The sequence below is a fragment of the Cetorhinus maximus genome, unplaced genomic scaffold (assembly GCF_964194155.1).
Source record: "Cetorhinus maximus unplaced genomic scaffold, sCetMax3.hap1.1 HAP1_SCAFFOLD_271, whole genome shotgun sequence".
NCBI lineage: Eukaryota > Metazoa > Chordata > Chondrichthyes > Lamniformes > Cetorhinidae > Cetorhinus > Cetorhinus maximus.
The window spans coordinates 120,059-136,021 of record NW_027596231.1 but is presented as its reverse complement, the minus strand read 5'-3'; the positions used below and the strand labels follow the sequence as shown (position 1 = coordinate 136,021).

Genomic DNA, 15,963 nt, shown 5'->3' with positions numbered 1-15,963 from the left:
GAGGTAGTCAGTCGCTGTTGTCAATACTTTCCTCATTCTTTATGCCTTATTGTCAATTAAATAACCGAATGCTGGAAGTCTATTAATGCTGCTGAATTTGCAGTCAGAGTGCAGCGGTTTTCAATGTTTTCCTTTTCCTTCAGAAGTGACAACTCCATCAACTGTAACAACAACAGTGTCTAGAGCCAGTTCTACAACTGGTAAGTGATGCTTTCTTTCAATATCTCCCTCTTGCCTGTTAGACAATCCCTTGGGTTCGAGGATAACTTGCTTCCATTCCGGTTTGAGGAACTCTACCATAGCAGTTAAGTCCAATGCAGGATCTGCAGGTTCTGGCACATGCAGAGCAGATGGTGTTTGGAGGGTCGTGTAGATGACTTGTTTGGAGGTGTGTGTGCTCATTCCGCTGACTCGAGTTTGTCTCTGCGAGGAATCTCTTGATGTCTTCCCAAATGCAATGTCTCCATTTTGGACAGTCAGAGGCCAGGGCCTCCCATGGATCGAGAGGGAGGTCTGAACTCAAGGGTAAGCGTTGAGGACATCCCGGAAGTGTTTCCACTGCCCTCCTGGGAGTCTCCTGCTGTGACCTAGTTCCAGGTAGAGTAGTTGCTATTGGAGTCTGGTGTCAGGGATACAAATGACATCTCCTGCCCAGCAGAGCTTGTTTTGAGTAATTGTCACCTTCCTTCTCAACATGTTGTCTTGGGAGAGGATGACCTTTTTCTCAGGTTTGTGATACTGGATCCCAATTCTCATTTCAATTACTCTTACAACTGCGCCTTGATCAACATTCGTACAGGCCATGCAGGTCCATCAGTTCAGTCCTTTAGACCCAAAACCACTTCATTGGGAAGGGATTATTTGAAAAGTTCAGTATTCTCAATCTGCAGACAATGGCATTTTCACAATTACAAAAACGCTGTTGTGATTAGTTCTCCCAGAAGAGTTTTTCCCCATCGGAGGAATTACAGAATGAATGTTTTAAGAGTTTTAACTGCAAATTTGGACACTCCTCCCCACATCTGTCTCCTTTAGTTGCTAAATATTCTCACACACATTTTCATTAAGATTTTCCACCCTGATACGAAACTGTATAATTTCCACTTCAAGCTGCTCGCAGGCTGAATAATTTTCAATTCTATTGGAATCATTGCCAAATATTGTGAAAAGATTTGCCTTTGCTCTGGTGTTGATATCATTAATGTTTCAGAGCATTATCATGAAATAATGCATTTGATGCATTTTCACATTCTGACTTACTGCTTTGACATTTATGATCCCCATTTTTGAGTGTCTCATCTTCTCCTACATTTCTCCTTTTCTCTTACAGAGGTCGTCTGCCATGGCAAATGGACACCCTGGATTAATGAACATACACCTTCTGAGGACAGCCCAGGCGATTTTGAATTGCTTAACCCCAAAGATAATGAATACTGTTCTTTCCCTTCTGAAGTAATCACTAACATTCAGTGTCAATTTGTTGATCAGCCTGAGAGACCAATAAGCGAGTCACCAGACAATGTGACATGCGACAAAGACAAAGGGCTCAACTGTGAGGTCTCTAAAAGTGCTATGGAGGAGAAAAGATTTTGTTTTGACTACCAAGTTCGCATTTGCTGTGAGCCAGTGTCACCAGTGAGCACAACAAGCACCAGTGCAACCTCCACTTCGGGTAAGTGAGAAAGATATTTGGCAGTTCATAATATCTTCATGTTAAATCATACTTTTTTAATAACATAAAGCAGATAAAGCAATCATGATACCTAGTGAGTAGCTGTACTTAGCAATTTCCTCAAGATTTGTGTCTTAATATCAATAATGTATCCCAGTCGTAACATTCTCAATACTGTAGGATTTGGAATTGGAATTCGGTGATTTTGAAAGTTATTTTCTTGTCAGCAGTGTCAACAACAAAACAGGAAACAACTACCACACCTGTGACTGAGAAAACTACTACAGCAGGTAAGCGATGTCTCCTTTCACTATTCACCAGCAAGTCTGTTCACACTGGGATGCTTTTCCCTTTTGCAGCTTTCAAAGAATCTCCATCCATTCATTCAGTCTTGTACACGCTGCCTTTTGGATGTAAATGGTTGAAAATGTACTCAGATCTGAATCATCATTTAGTTTTGTTAACTTCACTTTTGTAGCAAGATCAGTGTGTTGGTTTTATGCCCACAATATATAGGAAAGCTATGGTATTTACATTGTGGTGCAGTGGCTTTCATTATTCTTCTTGTTCCTCAGAAGGGTTGACTACAACAGTGACACCAACTACAACTGGGTCCACCACTGGCTCCAGACCGGGTAAGTAAAGGCTTCTTTTGATAAACAGCAGCAAGACCAGGAAAGAAGTGAAATAAAAAGATAGTGCTGGAAAAATTGAGCAGGTCTGGCAGCACCTGCTGAATATTTCCAACACTATCTGCTTTAGTCTCAGATTTCGAGCATTCACAATATTTTGCTTTTACTCGAGTGAAAGTGGTGATCTTCTTCAGGCACACACTAGAAGTTCATCACTTCACCATGGGTAGATACTGTGGCCTTACTTTCCAAAGGGAAATGGATGATATTTTTACTCCTTGAAAGAAGGTAGATTAGGGGCCATGGCTGAGGGGAGCTCTTGTGTGCATGAGTGTTCACACCAGTGCACTGTTCACATATTCACCTTTTAGGCAATGTCAGTCCATTCAGTCATGTGGACCTGATGTGGGTGGAAGTGATTGAATATTTGGAGACATCTGAATCCAGATGTACTATTTTAAACATCATGTTTGCAGCAAAGCCAATAAAATAAATCTTACAGTGGAACACGATTAGCCTTTATGTTGTATTGCAGTGGGTTTGATTATGTTTCTTGTCCTTCAGAAGTGACCACGACAAGAGTGATATCAACTGCAACCAGCTCCACTCCCGGCTCCACACCGGGTGAGTGATAGTTTCTTTCGATATACAGTAGCAAAACCAGTGACACGAGCCGTCTTGTTTCAACAACTTCCAGACAGTGGAAGTCCATTACTTCACACTTGTCAATATTTAGTCCAGAACTTCCAGAGTGAACTGGGTGATAACTGACACATTCAGACGAAGCTCGATCAGAATGTGCACATGAGGAAATATGTTTTATCCATGTTTCTGTATGCACCGTTCTCTCATGGAATTAACTTGCTCACCAATGTTTACAGAACCTTTTCTTAACTAACGGCCTGAAATTTACATAATATGGAAAATGTCCATTGCACGTTGATGGTGATAGGCAGCATCTTTTTCAATGTCCAGTAGTTTCAAATTCATATCTTATCAAATGATGTTCCGCTTAGAATGCTGAGATTGTTCATATTCTTCCATTTTATTCTTTCACCTGTAACTTTAAAGAATATTTTTGAAACAGAACCAAATATGCAAATATTGATTTGTCTTTCTCCTGTTTAATTTGGTCTTTTGTACTTGAAGTTTGTTGAGGTAGTCAGTCGCTGTTGTCAATACTTTCCTCATTCTTTATGCCTTATTGTCAATTAAATAACCGAATGCTGGAAGTCTATTAATGCTACTGAATTTGCAGTCAGAGTGCAGCGGTTTTCAATGTTTTCCTTTTCCTTCAGAAGTGACAACTCCATCAACCGTAACAACAACAGTGCCTAGAGCCAGTTCTACAACTGGTAAGTGATGCTTTCTTTCAATATCTCCCTCTTGCCTGTTAGACAATCCCTTGGGTTCGAGGATAACTTGCTTCCATTCCGGTTTGAGGATTTCTACTATAGCAGTTAAGTCCAATGCAGGATCTGCAGGTTCTGGCACATGCAGAGCAGATGGTGTTTGGAGGGTCGTGTAGATGACTTGTTTGGAGGTGTGTGTGCTCATTCCGCTGACTCGAGTTTGTCTCTGCGAGGAATCTCTTGATGTCTTCCCAAATGCAATGTCTCCATTTTGGACAGTCAGAAGCCAGGGCCTCCCATGGATCGAGAGGGAGGTCTGAACTCAAGGGTAAGCTTTGAGGACATCCCGGATGTGTTTCCACTGCCCTCCTGGGAGTCTCCTGCTGTGACCTAGTTCCAGGTAGAGTAGTTGCTATTGGAGTCTGGTGTCAGGGATACAAATGACATCTCCTGCCCAGCAGAGCTTGTTTTGAGTAATTGTCACCTTCCTTCTCAACATGTTGTCTTGGGAGAGGATGACCTTTTTCTCAGGTTTGTGATACTGGATCCCAATTCTCATTTCAATTACTCTTACAACTGCGCCTTGATCAACATTCGTACAGGCCATGCAGGTCCATCAGTTCAGTCCTTTAGACCCAAAACCAATTCCTTGGGAAGGGATTATTTGAAAAGTTCAGTATTCTCAATCTGCAGACAATGGCATTTTCACAATTACAAAAACGCTGTTGTGATTAGTTCTCCCAGAAGAGTTTTTCCCCATCGGAGGAATTACAGAATGAATGTTTTAAGAGTTTTAACTGCAAATTTGGACACTCCTCCCCACATCTGTCTCCTTTAGTTGCTAAATATTCTCACACACATTTTCATTAAGATTTTCCACCCTGATACGAAACTGTATAATTTCCACTTCAAGCTGCTCGCAGGCTGAATAATTTTCAATTCTATTGGAATCATTGCCAAACGTTGTGAAAAGATTTGCCTTTGCTCTGGTGTTGATATCATTAATGTTTCAGAGCATTATCATGAAATAATGCATTTGAAGCATTTTCAGATGCTGACTTACTGCTTTGACATTTATGATCCCCATTTTTGAGTGTCTCATCTTCTCCTACATTTCTCCTTTTCTCTTACAGAGGTCGTCTGCCATGGCAAATGGACACCCTGGATTAATGAACATACACCTTCTGAGGACAGCCCAGGCGATTTTGAATTGCTTAACCCCAAAGATAATGAATACTGTTCTTTCCCTTCTGAAGTAATCACTAACATTCAGTGTCAATTTGTTGATCAGCCTGAGAGACCAATAAGCGAGTCACCAGACAATGTGACATGCGACAAAGACAAAGGGCTCAACTGTGAGGTCTCTAAAAGTGCTATGGAGGAGAAAAGATTTTGTTTTGACTACCAAGTTCGCATTTGCTGTGAGCCAGTGTCACCAGTGAGCACAACAAGCACCAGTGCAACCTCCACTTCGGGTAAGTGAGAAAGATATTTGGCAGTTCATAATATCTTCATGTTAAATCATACTTGTTTAATAACATAAAGCAGATAAAGCAATCATGATACCTAGTGAGTAGCTGTACTTAGCAATTTCCTCAAGATTTGTGCCTTAATACCAATAATGTATCCCAGTCGTAACATTCTCAATACTGTAGGATTTGGAATTGGAATTCGGTGATTTTGAAAGTTATTTTCTTGTCAGCAGTGTCAACAACAAAACAGGAAACAACTACCACACCTGTGACTGAGAAAACTACTACAGCAGGTAAGCGATGTCTCCTTTCATTATTCACCAGCAAGTCTGTTCACACTGGGATGCTTTTCCCTTTTGCAGCTTTCAAAGAATCTCCATCCATTCATTCAGTCTTGTACACGCTGCCTTTTGGATGTAAATGGTTGAAAATGTACTCAGATCTGAATCATCATTTAGTTTTGTTAACTTCACTTTTGTAGCAAGATCAGTGTGTTGGTTTTATGCCCACAATATATAGGAAAGCTATGGTATTTACATTGCGGTGCAGTGGCTTTCATTATTCTTCTTGTTCCTCAGAAGGGTTGACATCAACAGTGACACCAACTACAACTGGGTCCACCACTGGCTCCAGACAGGGTAAGTAAAGGCTTCTTTTGATAAACAGCAGCAAGACCAGGAAAGAAGTGAAATAAAAAGATAGTGCTGGAAAAATTGAGCAGGTCTGGCAGCACCTGCTGAATATTTCCAGCACTTTCTGCTTTAGTCTCAGATTTCGAGCATTCACAATATTTTGCTTTTACTGGAGTGAAAGTGGTGATCTTCTTTCAGCACACACTAGAAGTTCATCACTTCACCATGGGTAGATACTGTGGCCTTACTTTCCAAAGGGAAATGGATGATATTTTTACTCCTCGAAAGAAGGTAGATTAGAGGCCATGGCTGAGGGGAACTCTTGTGTGCATGAGTGTTCACACCAGTGCACTGTTCACAAATTCACCTTTTAGGCAATGTCAGTCCATTCAGTCATGTGGACCTGATGTGGGTGGAAGTGATTGAATATATGGAGACATCGGAATCCAGAAGTACTATTTTACACATCATGTTTGCAGCAAAGCCAATAAAATAAATCTTACAGTGGAACACGATTAGCCTTTATGTTGTATTGCAGTGGGTTTGATTATGTTTCTTGTCCCTCAGAAGTGACCACGACAAGAGTGATATCAACTGCAACCAGCTCCACTCCCGGCTCCACACCGGGTGAGTGATAGTTTCTTTCGATATACAGTAGCAAAACCAGTGACACGAGCCGTCTTGTTTCAACAACTTCCAGACAGTGGAAGTCCATTACTTCACACTTGTCAATATTTAGTCCAGAACTTCCAGAGTGAACTGGGTGATAACTGACACGTTCAGACGAAGCTCGATCAGAATGTGCACATGAGGAAATATGTTTTATCCATGTTTCTGTATGCACCGTTCTCTCATGGAATTAACTTGCTCACCAATGTTTACAGAACCTTTTCTTAACTAACGGCCTGAAATTTACATAATATGGAAAATGTCCATTGCACGTTGATGGTGATAGGCAGCATCTTTTTCAATGTCCAGTAGTTTCAAATTCATATCTTATCAATGATGTTCCGCTTAGAATGCTGAGATTGTTCATATTCTTCCATTTTATTCTTTCACCTGTAACTTTAAAGAATATTTTTGAAACAGAACCAAATATGCAAATATTGATTTGTCTTTCTCCTGTTTAATTTGGTCTTTTGTACTTGAAGTTTGTTGAGGTAGTCAGTCGCTGTTGTCAATACTTTCCTCATTCTTTATGCCTTATTGTCAATTAAATAACCGAATGCTGGAAGTCTATTAATGCTGCTGAATTTGCAGTCAGAGTGCAGCGGTTTTCAATGTTTTCCTTTTCCTTCAGAAGTGACAACTCCATCAACTGTAACAACAACAGTGTCTAGAGCCAGTTCTACAACTGGTAAGTGATGCTTTCTTTCAATATCTCCCTCTTGCCTGTTAGACAATCCCTTGGGTTCGAGGATAACTTGCTTCCATTCCGGTTTGAGGAACTCTACCATAGCAGTTAAGTCCAATGCAGGATCTGCAGGTTCTGGCACATGCAGAGCAGATGGTGTTTGGAGGGTCGTGTAGATGACTTGTTTGGAGGTGTGTGTGCTCATTCCGCTGACTCGAGTTTGTCTCTGCGAGGAATCTCTTGATGTCTTCCCAAATGCAATGTCTCCATTTTGGACAGTCAGAGGCCAGGGCCTCCCATGGATCGAGAGGGAGGTCTGAACTCAAGGGTAAGCGTTGAGGACATCCCGGAAGTGTTTCCACTGCCCTCCTGGGAGTCTCCTGCTGTGACCTAGTTCCAGGTAGAGTAGTTGCTATTGGAGTCTGGTGTCAGGGATACAAATGACATCTCCTGCCCAGCAGAGCTTGTTTTGAGTAATTGTCACCTTCCTTCTCAACATGTTGTCTTGGGAGAGGATGACCTTTTTCTCAGGTTTGTGATACTGGATCCCAATTCTCATTTCAATTACTCTTACAACTGCGCCTTGATCAACATTCGTACAGGCCATGCAGGTCCATCAGTTCAGTCCTTTAGACCCAAAACCACTTCATTGGGAAGGGATTATTTGAAAAGTTCAGTATTCTCAATCTGCAGACAATGGCATTTTCACAATTACAAAAACGCTGTTGTGATTAGTTCTCCCAGAAGAGTTTTTCCCCATCGGAGGAATTACAGAATGAATGTTTTAAGAGTTTTAACTGCAAATTTGGACACTCCTCCCCACATCTGTCTCCTTTAGTTGCTAAATATTCTCACACACATTTTCATTAAGATTTTCCCCCCTGATACGAAACTGTATAATTTCCACTTCAAGCTGCTCGCAGGCTGAATAATTTTCAATTCTATTGGAATCATTGCCAAACGTTGTGAAAAGATTTGCCTTTGCTCTGGTGTTGATATCATTAATGTTTCAGAGCATTATCACGAAATAATGCATTTGAAGCATTTTCAGATGCTGACTTACTGCTTTGACATTTATGATCCCCATTTTTGAGTGTCTCATCTTCTCCTACATTTCTCCTTTTCTCTTACAGAGGTCGTCTGCCATGGCAAATGGACACCCTGGATTAATGAACATACACCTTCTGAGGACAGCCCAGGCGATTTTGAATTGCTTAACCCCAAAGATAATGAATACTGTTCTTTCCCTTCTGAAGTAATCACTAACATTCAGTGTCAATTTGTTGATCAGCCTGAGAGACCAATAAGCGAGTCACCAGACAATGTGACATGCGACAAAGACAAAGGGCTCAACTGTGAGGTCTCTAAAAGTGCTATGGAGGAGAAAAGATTTTGTTTTGACTACCAAGTTCGCATTTGCTGTGAGCCAGTGTCACCAGTGAGCACAACAAGCACCAGTGCAACCTCCACTTCGGGTAAGTGAGAAAGATATTTGGCAGTTCATAATATCTTCATGTTAAATCATACTTGTTTAATAACATAAAGCAGATAAAGCAATCATGATACCTAGTGAGTAGCTGTACTTAGCAATTTCCTCAAGATTTGTGTCTTAATATCAATAATGTATCCCAGTCGTAACATTCTCAATACTGTAGGATTTGGAATTGGAATTCGGTGATTTTGAAAGTTATTTTCTTGTCAGCAGTGTCAACAACAAAACAGGAAACAACTACCACACCTGTGACTGAGAAAACTACTACAGCAGGTAAGCGATGTCTCCTTTCACTATTCACCAGCAAGTCTGTTCACACTGGGATGCTTTTCCCTTTTGCAGCTTTCAAAGAATCTCCATCCATTCATTCAGTCTTGTACACGCTGCCTTTTGGATGTAAATGGTTGAAAATGTACTCAGATCTGAATCATCATTTAGTTTTGTTAACTTCACTTTTGTAGCAAGATCAGTGTGTTGGTTTTATGCCCACAATATATAGGAAAGCTATGGTATTTACATTGTGGTGCAGTGGCTTTCATTATTCTTCTTGTTCCTCAGAAGGGTTGACTACAACAGTGACACCAACTACAACTGGGTCCACCACTGGCTCCAGACCGGGTAAGTAAAGGCTTCTTTTGATAAACAGCAGCAAGACCAGGAAAGAAGTGAAATAAAAAGATAGTGCTGGAAAAATTGAGCAGGTCTGGCAGCACCTGCTGAATATTTCCAGCACTTTCTGCTTTAGTCTCAGATTTCGAGCATTCACAATATTTTGCTTTTACTCGAGTGAAAGTGGTGATCTTCTTTCAGCACACACTAGAAGTTCATCACTTCACCATGGGTAGATACTGTGGCCTTACTTTCCAAAGGGAAATGGATGATATTTTTACTCCTTGAAAGAAGGTAGATTAGGGGCCATGGCTGAGGGGAACTCTTGTGTGCATGAGTGTTCACACCAGTGCACTGTTCACATATTCACCTTTTAGGCAATGTCAGTCCATTCAGTCATGTGGACCTGATGTGGGTGGAAGTGATTGAATATTTGGAGACATCTGAATCCAGATGTACTATTTTAAACATCATGTTTGCAGCAAAGCCAATAAAATAAATCTTACAGTGGAACACGATTAGCCTTTATGTTGTATTGCAGTGGGTTTGATTATGTTTCTTGTCCTTCAGAAGTGACCACGACAAGAGTGATATCAACTGCAACCAGCTCCACTCCCGGCTCCACACCGGGTGAGTGATAGTTTCTTTCGATATACAGTAGCAAAACCAGTGACACGAGCCGTCTTGTTTCAACAACTTCCAGACAGTGGAAGTCCATTACTTCACACTTGTCAATATTTAGTCCAGAACTTCCAGAGTGAACTGGGTGATAACTGACACGTTCAGACGAAGCTCGATCAGAATGTGCACATGAGGAAATATGTTTTATCCATGTTTCTGTATGCACCGTTCTCTCATGGAATTAACTTGCTCACCAATGTTTACAGAACCTTTTCTTAACTAACGGCCTGAAATTTACATAATATGGAAAATGTCCATTGCACGTTGATGGTGATAGGCAGCATCTTTTTCAATGTCCAGTAGTTTCAAATTCATATCTTATCAAATGATGTTCCGCTTAGAATGCTGAGATTGTTCATATTCTTCCATTTTATTCTTTCACCTGTAACTTTAAAGAATATTTTTGAAACAGAACCAAATATGCAAATATTGATTTGTCTTTCTCCTGTTTAATTTGGTCTTTTGTACTTGAAGTTTGTTGAGGTAGTCAGTCGCTGTTGTCAATACTTTCCTCATTCTTTATGCCTTATTGTCAATTAAATAACCGAATGCTGGAAGTCTATTAATGCTACTGAATTTGCAGTCAGAGTGCAGCGGTTTTCAATGTTTTCCTTTTCCTTCAGAAGTGACAACTCCATCAACCGTAACAACAACAGTGCCTAGAGCCAGTTCTACAACTGGTAAGTGATGCTTTCTTTCAATATCTCCCTCTTGCCTGTTAGACAATCCCTTGGGTTCGAGGATAACTTGCTTCCATTCCGGTTTGAGGAACTCTACCATAGCAGTTAAGTCCAATGCAGGATCTGCAGGTTCTGGCACATGCAGAGCAGATGGTGTTTGGAGGGTCGTGTAGATGACTTGTTTGGAGGTGTGTGTGCTCATTCCGCTGACTCGAGTTTGTCTCTGCGAGGAATCTCTTGATGTCTTCCCAAATGCAATGTCTCCATTTTGGACAGTCAGAGGCCAGGGCCTCCCATGGATCGAGAGGGAGGTCTGAACTCAAGGGTAAGCGTTGAGGACATCCCGGAAGTGTTTCCACTGCCCTCCTGGGAGTCTCCTGCTGTGACCTAGTTCCAGGTAGAGTAGTTGCTATTGGAGTCTGGTGTCAGGGATACAAATGACATCTCCTGCCCAGCAGAGCTTGTTTTGAGTAATTGTCACCTTCCTTCTCAACATGTTGTCTTGGGAGAGGATGACCTTTTTCTCAGGTTTGTGATACTGGATCCCAATTCTCATTTCAATTACTCTTACAACTGCGCCTTGATCAACATTCGTACAGGCCATGCAGGTCCATCAGTTCAGTCCTTTAGACCCAAAACCACTTCATTGGGAAGGGATTATTTGAAAAGTTCAGTATTCTCAATCTGCAGACAATGGCATTTTCACAATTACAAAAACGCTGTTGTGATTAGTTCTCCCAGAAGAGTTTTTCCCCATCGGAGGAATTACAGAATGAATGTTTTAAGAGTTTTAACTGCAAATTTGGACACTCCTCCCCACATCTGTCTCCTTTAGTTGCTAAATATTCTCACACACATTTTCATTAAGATTTTCCCCCCTGATACGAAACTGTATAATTTCCACTTCAAGCTGCTCGCAGGCTGAATAATTTTCAATTCTATTGGAATCATTGCCAAACGTTGTGAAAAGATTTGCCTTTGCTCTGGTGTTGATATCATTAATGTTTCAGAGCATTATCACGAAATAATGCATTTGAAGCATTTTCAGATGCTGACTTACTGCTTTGACATTTATGATCCCCATTTTTGAGTGTCTCATCTTCTCCTACATTTCTCCTTTTCTCTTACAGAGGTCGTCTGCCATGGCAAATGGACACCCTGGATTAATGAACATACACCTTCTGAGGACAGCCCAGGCGATTTTGAATTGCTTAACCCCAAAGATAATGAATACTGTTCTTTCCCTTCTGAAGTAATCACTAACATTCAGTGTCAATTTGTTGATCAGCCTGAGAGACCAATAAGCGAGTCACCAGACAATGTGACATGCGACAAAGACAAAGGGCTCAACTGTGAGGTCTCTAAAAGTGCTATGGAGGAGAAAAGATTTTGTTTTGACTACCAAGTTCGCATTTGCTGTGAGCCAGTGTCACCAGTGAGCACAACAAGCACCAGTGCAACCTCCACTTCGGGTAAGTGAGAAAGATATTTGGCAGTTCATAATATCTTCATGTTAAATCATACTTGTTTAATAACATAAAGCAGATAAAGCAATCATGATACCTAGTGAGTAGCTGTACTTAGCAATTTCCTCAAGATTTGTGTCTTAATATCAATAATGTATCCCAGTCGTAACATTCTCAATACTGTAGGATTTGGAATTGGAATTCGGTGATTTTGAAAGTTATTTTCTTGTCAGCAGTGTCAACAACAAAACAGGAAACAACTACCACACCTGTGACTGAGAAAACTACTACAGCAGGTAAGCGATGTCTCCTTTCACTATTCACCAGCAAGTCTGTTCACACTGGGATGCTTTTCCCTTTTGCAGCTTTCAAAGAATCTCCATCCATTCATTCAGTCTTGTACACGCTGCCTTTTGGATGTAAATGGTTGAAAATGTACTCAGATCTGAATCATCATTTAGTTTTGTTAACTTCACTTTTGTAGCAAGATCAGTGTGTTGGTTTTATGCCCACAATATATAGGAAAGCTATGGTATTTACATTGTGGTGCAGTGGCTTTCATTATTCTTCTTGTTCCTCAGAAGGGTTGACTACAACAGTGACACCAACTACAACTGGGTCCACCACTGGCTCCAGACTGGGTAAGTAAAGGCTTCTTTTGATAAACAGCAGCAAGACCAGGAAAGAAGTGAAATAAAAAGATAGTGCTGGAAAAATTGAGCAGGTCTGGCAGCACCTGCTGAATATTTCCAGCACTTTCTGCTTTAGTCTCAGATTTCGAGCATTCACAATATTTTGCTTTTACTCGAGTGAAAGTGGTGATCTTCTTTCAGCACACACTAGAAGTTCATCACTTCACCATGGGTAGATACTGTGGCCTTACTTTCCAAAGGGAAATGGATGATATTTTTACTCCTTGAAAGAAGGTAGATTAGGGGCCATGGCTGAGGGGAACTCTTGTGTGCATGAGTGTTCACACCAGTGCACTGTTCACATATTCACCTTTTAGGCAATGTCAGTCCATTCAGTCATGTGGACCTGATGTGGGTGGAAGTGATTGAATATTTGGAGACATCTGAATCCAGATGTACTATTTTAAACATCATGTTTGCAGCAAAGCCAATAAAATAAATCTTACAGTGGAACACGATTAGCCTTTATGTTGTATTGCAGTGGGTTTGATTATGTTTCTTGTCCTTCAGAAGTGACCACGACAAGAGTGATATCAACTGCAACCAGCTCCACTCCCGGCTCCACACCGGGTGAGTGATAGTTTCTTTCGATATACAGTAGCAAAACCAGTGACACGAGCCGTCTTGTTTCAACAACTTCCAGACAGTGGAAGTCCATTACTTCACACTTGTCAATATTTAGTCCAGAACTTCCAGAGTGAACTGGGTGATAACTGACACGTTCAGACGAAGCTCGATCAGAATGTGCACATGAGGAAATATGTTTTATCCATGTTTCTGTATGCACCGTTCTCTCATGGAATTAACTTGCTCACCAATGTTTACAGAACCTTTTCTTAACTAACGGCCTGAAATTTACATAATATGGAAAATGTCCATTGCACGTTGATGGTGATAGGCAGCATCTTTTTCAATGTCCAGTAGTTTCAAATTCATATCTTATCAAATGATGTTCCGCTTAGAATGCTGAGATTGTTCATATTCTTCCATTTTATTCTTTCACCTGTAACTTTAAAGAATATTTTTGAAACAGAACCAAATATGCAAATATTGATTTGTCTTTCTCCTGTTTAATTTGGTCTTTTGTACTTGAAGTTTGTTGAGGTAGTCAGTCGCTGTTGTCAATACTTTCCTCATTCTTTATGCCTTATTGTCAATTAAATAACCGAATGCTGGAAGTCTATTAATGCTACTGAATTTGCAGTCAGAGTGCAGCGGTTTTCAATGTTTTCCTTTTCCTTCAGAAGTGACAACTCCATCAACCGTAACAACAACAGTGCCTAGAGCCAGTTCTACAACTGGTAAGTGATGCTTTCTTTCAATATCTCCCTCTTGCCTGTTAGACAATCCCTTGGGTTCGAGGATAACTTGCTTCCATTCCGGTTTGAGGATTTCTACTATAGCAGTTAAGTCCAATGCAGGATCTGCAGGTTCTGGCACATGCAGAGCAGATGGTGTTTGGAGGGTCGTGTAGATGACTTGTTTGGAGGTGTGTGTGCTCATTCCGCTGACTCGAGTTTGTCTCTGCGAGGAATCTCTTGATGTCTTCCCAAATGCAATGTCTCCATTTTGGACAGTCAGAAGCCAGGGCCTCCCATGGATCGAGAGGGAGGTCTGAACTCAAGGGTAAGCTTTGAGGACATCCCGGATGTGTTTCCACTGCCCTCCTGGGAGTCTCCTGCTGTGACCTAGTTCCAGGTAGAGTAGTTGCTATTGGAGTCTGGTGTCAGGGATACAAATGACATCTCCTGCCCAGCAGAGCTTGTTTTGAGTAATTGTCACCTTCCTTCTCAACATGTTGTCTTGGGAGAGGATGACCTTTTTCTCAGGTTTGTGATACTGGATCCCAATTCTCATTTCAATTACTCTTACAACTGCGCCTTGATCAACATTCGTACAGGCCATGCAGGTCCATCAGTTCAGTCCTTTAGACCCAAAACCAATTCCTTGGGAAGGGATTATTTGAAAAGTTCAGTATTCTCAATCTGCAGACAATGGCATTTTCACAATTACAAAAACGCTGTTGTGATTAGTTCTCCCAGAAGAGTTTTTCCCCATCGGAGGAATTACAGAATGAATGTTTTAAGAGTTTTAACTGCAAATTTGGACACTCCTCCCCACATCTGTCTCCTTTAGTTGCTAAATATTCTCACACACATTTTCATTAAGATTTTCCACCCTGATACTAAACTGTATAATTTCCACTTCAAGCTGCTCGCAGGCTGAATAATTTTCAATTCTATTGGAATCATTGCCAAACATTGTGAAAAGATTTGCCTTTGCTCTGGTGTTGATATCATTAATGTTTCAGAGCATTATCACGAAATAATGCATTTGAAGCATTTTCAGATGCTGACTTACTGCTTTGACATTTATGATCCCCATTTTTGAGTGTCTCATCTTCTCCTACATTTCTCCTTTTCTCTTACAGAGGTCGTCTGCCATGGCAAATGGACACCCTGGATTAATGAACATACACCTTCTGAGGACAGCCCAGGCGATTTTGAATTGCTTAACCCCAAAGATAATGAATACTGTTCTTTCCCTTCTGAAGTAATCACTAACATTCAGTGTCAATTTGTTGATCAGCCTGAGAGACCAATAAGCGAGTCACCAGACAATGTGACATGCGACAAAGACAAAGGGCTCAACTGTGAGGTCTCTAAAAGTGCTATGGAGGAGAAAAGATTTTGTTTTGACTACCAAGTTCGCATTTGCTGTGAGCCAGTGTCACCAGTGAGCACAACAAGCACCAGTGCAACCTCCACTTCGGGTAAGTGAGAAAGATATTTGCCAGTTCATAATACCTTCATGTTAAATCATTCTTGTTTAATAACATAAAGCAGATAAAGCAATCATGATACCTAATGAGTAGCTGTACTTACCAATTTCTTCAAGATTTGTGCCTTAATATCAATAATGTATCCCAGTAGTAAAATTCTCAATACTGTAGGATTTGGAATTGGAATTTGGTGATTTTGAAAGTTATTTTCTTGTCAGCAGTGTCAACAACAAAACAGGAAACAACTACCACACCTGTGATTGAGAAAACTACTACAGCAGGTAAGCGATGTCTCCTTTCAATATTCACCAGCAAGTCTGTTCACACAGGGATGCTTTTCTCTTTTGCAGCTTTCAAGGAATCTCCATCCATTCATTCAGTCTTGTACGCGCTGCCTTTTCGATGTAAACGGTTAAAAATTTACTCAGATCTGAATCATCATTTAGT

The 15,963-nt window shown here is 40.9% G+C and overlaps 1 protein-coding gene across 1 annotated transcript in view; it reads left to right on the top strand.

Moving 5' to 3' along the window:
- Positions 1-15,963, top strand: part of LOC144673104 (uncharacterized) — a 158,975-nt gene that overhangs the window by 86,155 nt on the left and 56,857 nt on the right. The window contains exons 78-97 of the mRNA XM_078535093.1: positions 144-200; positions 1,900-1,962; positions 2,251-2,307; positions 2,869-2,928; positions 3,603-3,659; positions 4,790-5,131; positions 5,359-5,421; positions 5,710-5,766; positions 6,328-6,387; positions 7,061-7,117; positions 8,248-8,589; positions 8,817-8,879; positions 9,165-9,224; positions 9,786-9,845; positions 10,520-10,576; positions 12,624-12,683; positions 13,245-13,304; positions 13,979-14,035; positions 15,166-15,507; positions 15,738-15,797. Of these exons, the coding sequence (XP_078391219.1) occupies positions 144-200; positions 1,900-1,962; positions 2,251-2,307; positions 2,869-2,928; positions 3,603-3,659; positions 4,790-5,131; positions 5,359-5,421; positions 5,710-5,766; positions 6,328-6,387; positions 7,061-7,117; positions 8,248-8,589; positions 8,817-8,879; positions 9,165-9,224; positions 9,786-9,845; positions 10,520-10,576; positions 12,624-12,683; positions 13,245-13,304; positions 13,979-14,035; positions 15,166-15,507; positions 15,738-15,797 (2,034 nt within the window). The remainder of the gene's footprint in view (positions 1-143; positions 201-1,899; positions 1,963-2,250; positions 2,308-2,868; positions 2,929-3,602; positions 3,660-4,789; positions 5,132-5,358; positions 5,422-5,709; positions 5,767-6,327; positions 6,388-7,060; positions 7,118-8,247; positions 8,590-8,816; positions 8,880-9,164; positions 9,225-9,785; positions 9,846-10,519; positions 10,577-12,623; positions 12,684-13,244; positions 13,305-13,978; positions 14,036-15,165; positions 15,508-15,737; positions 15,798-15,963) is intronic.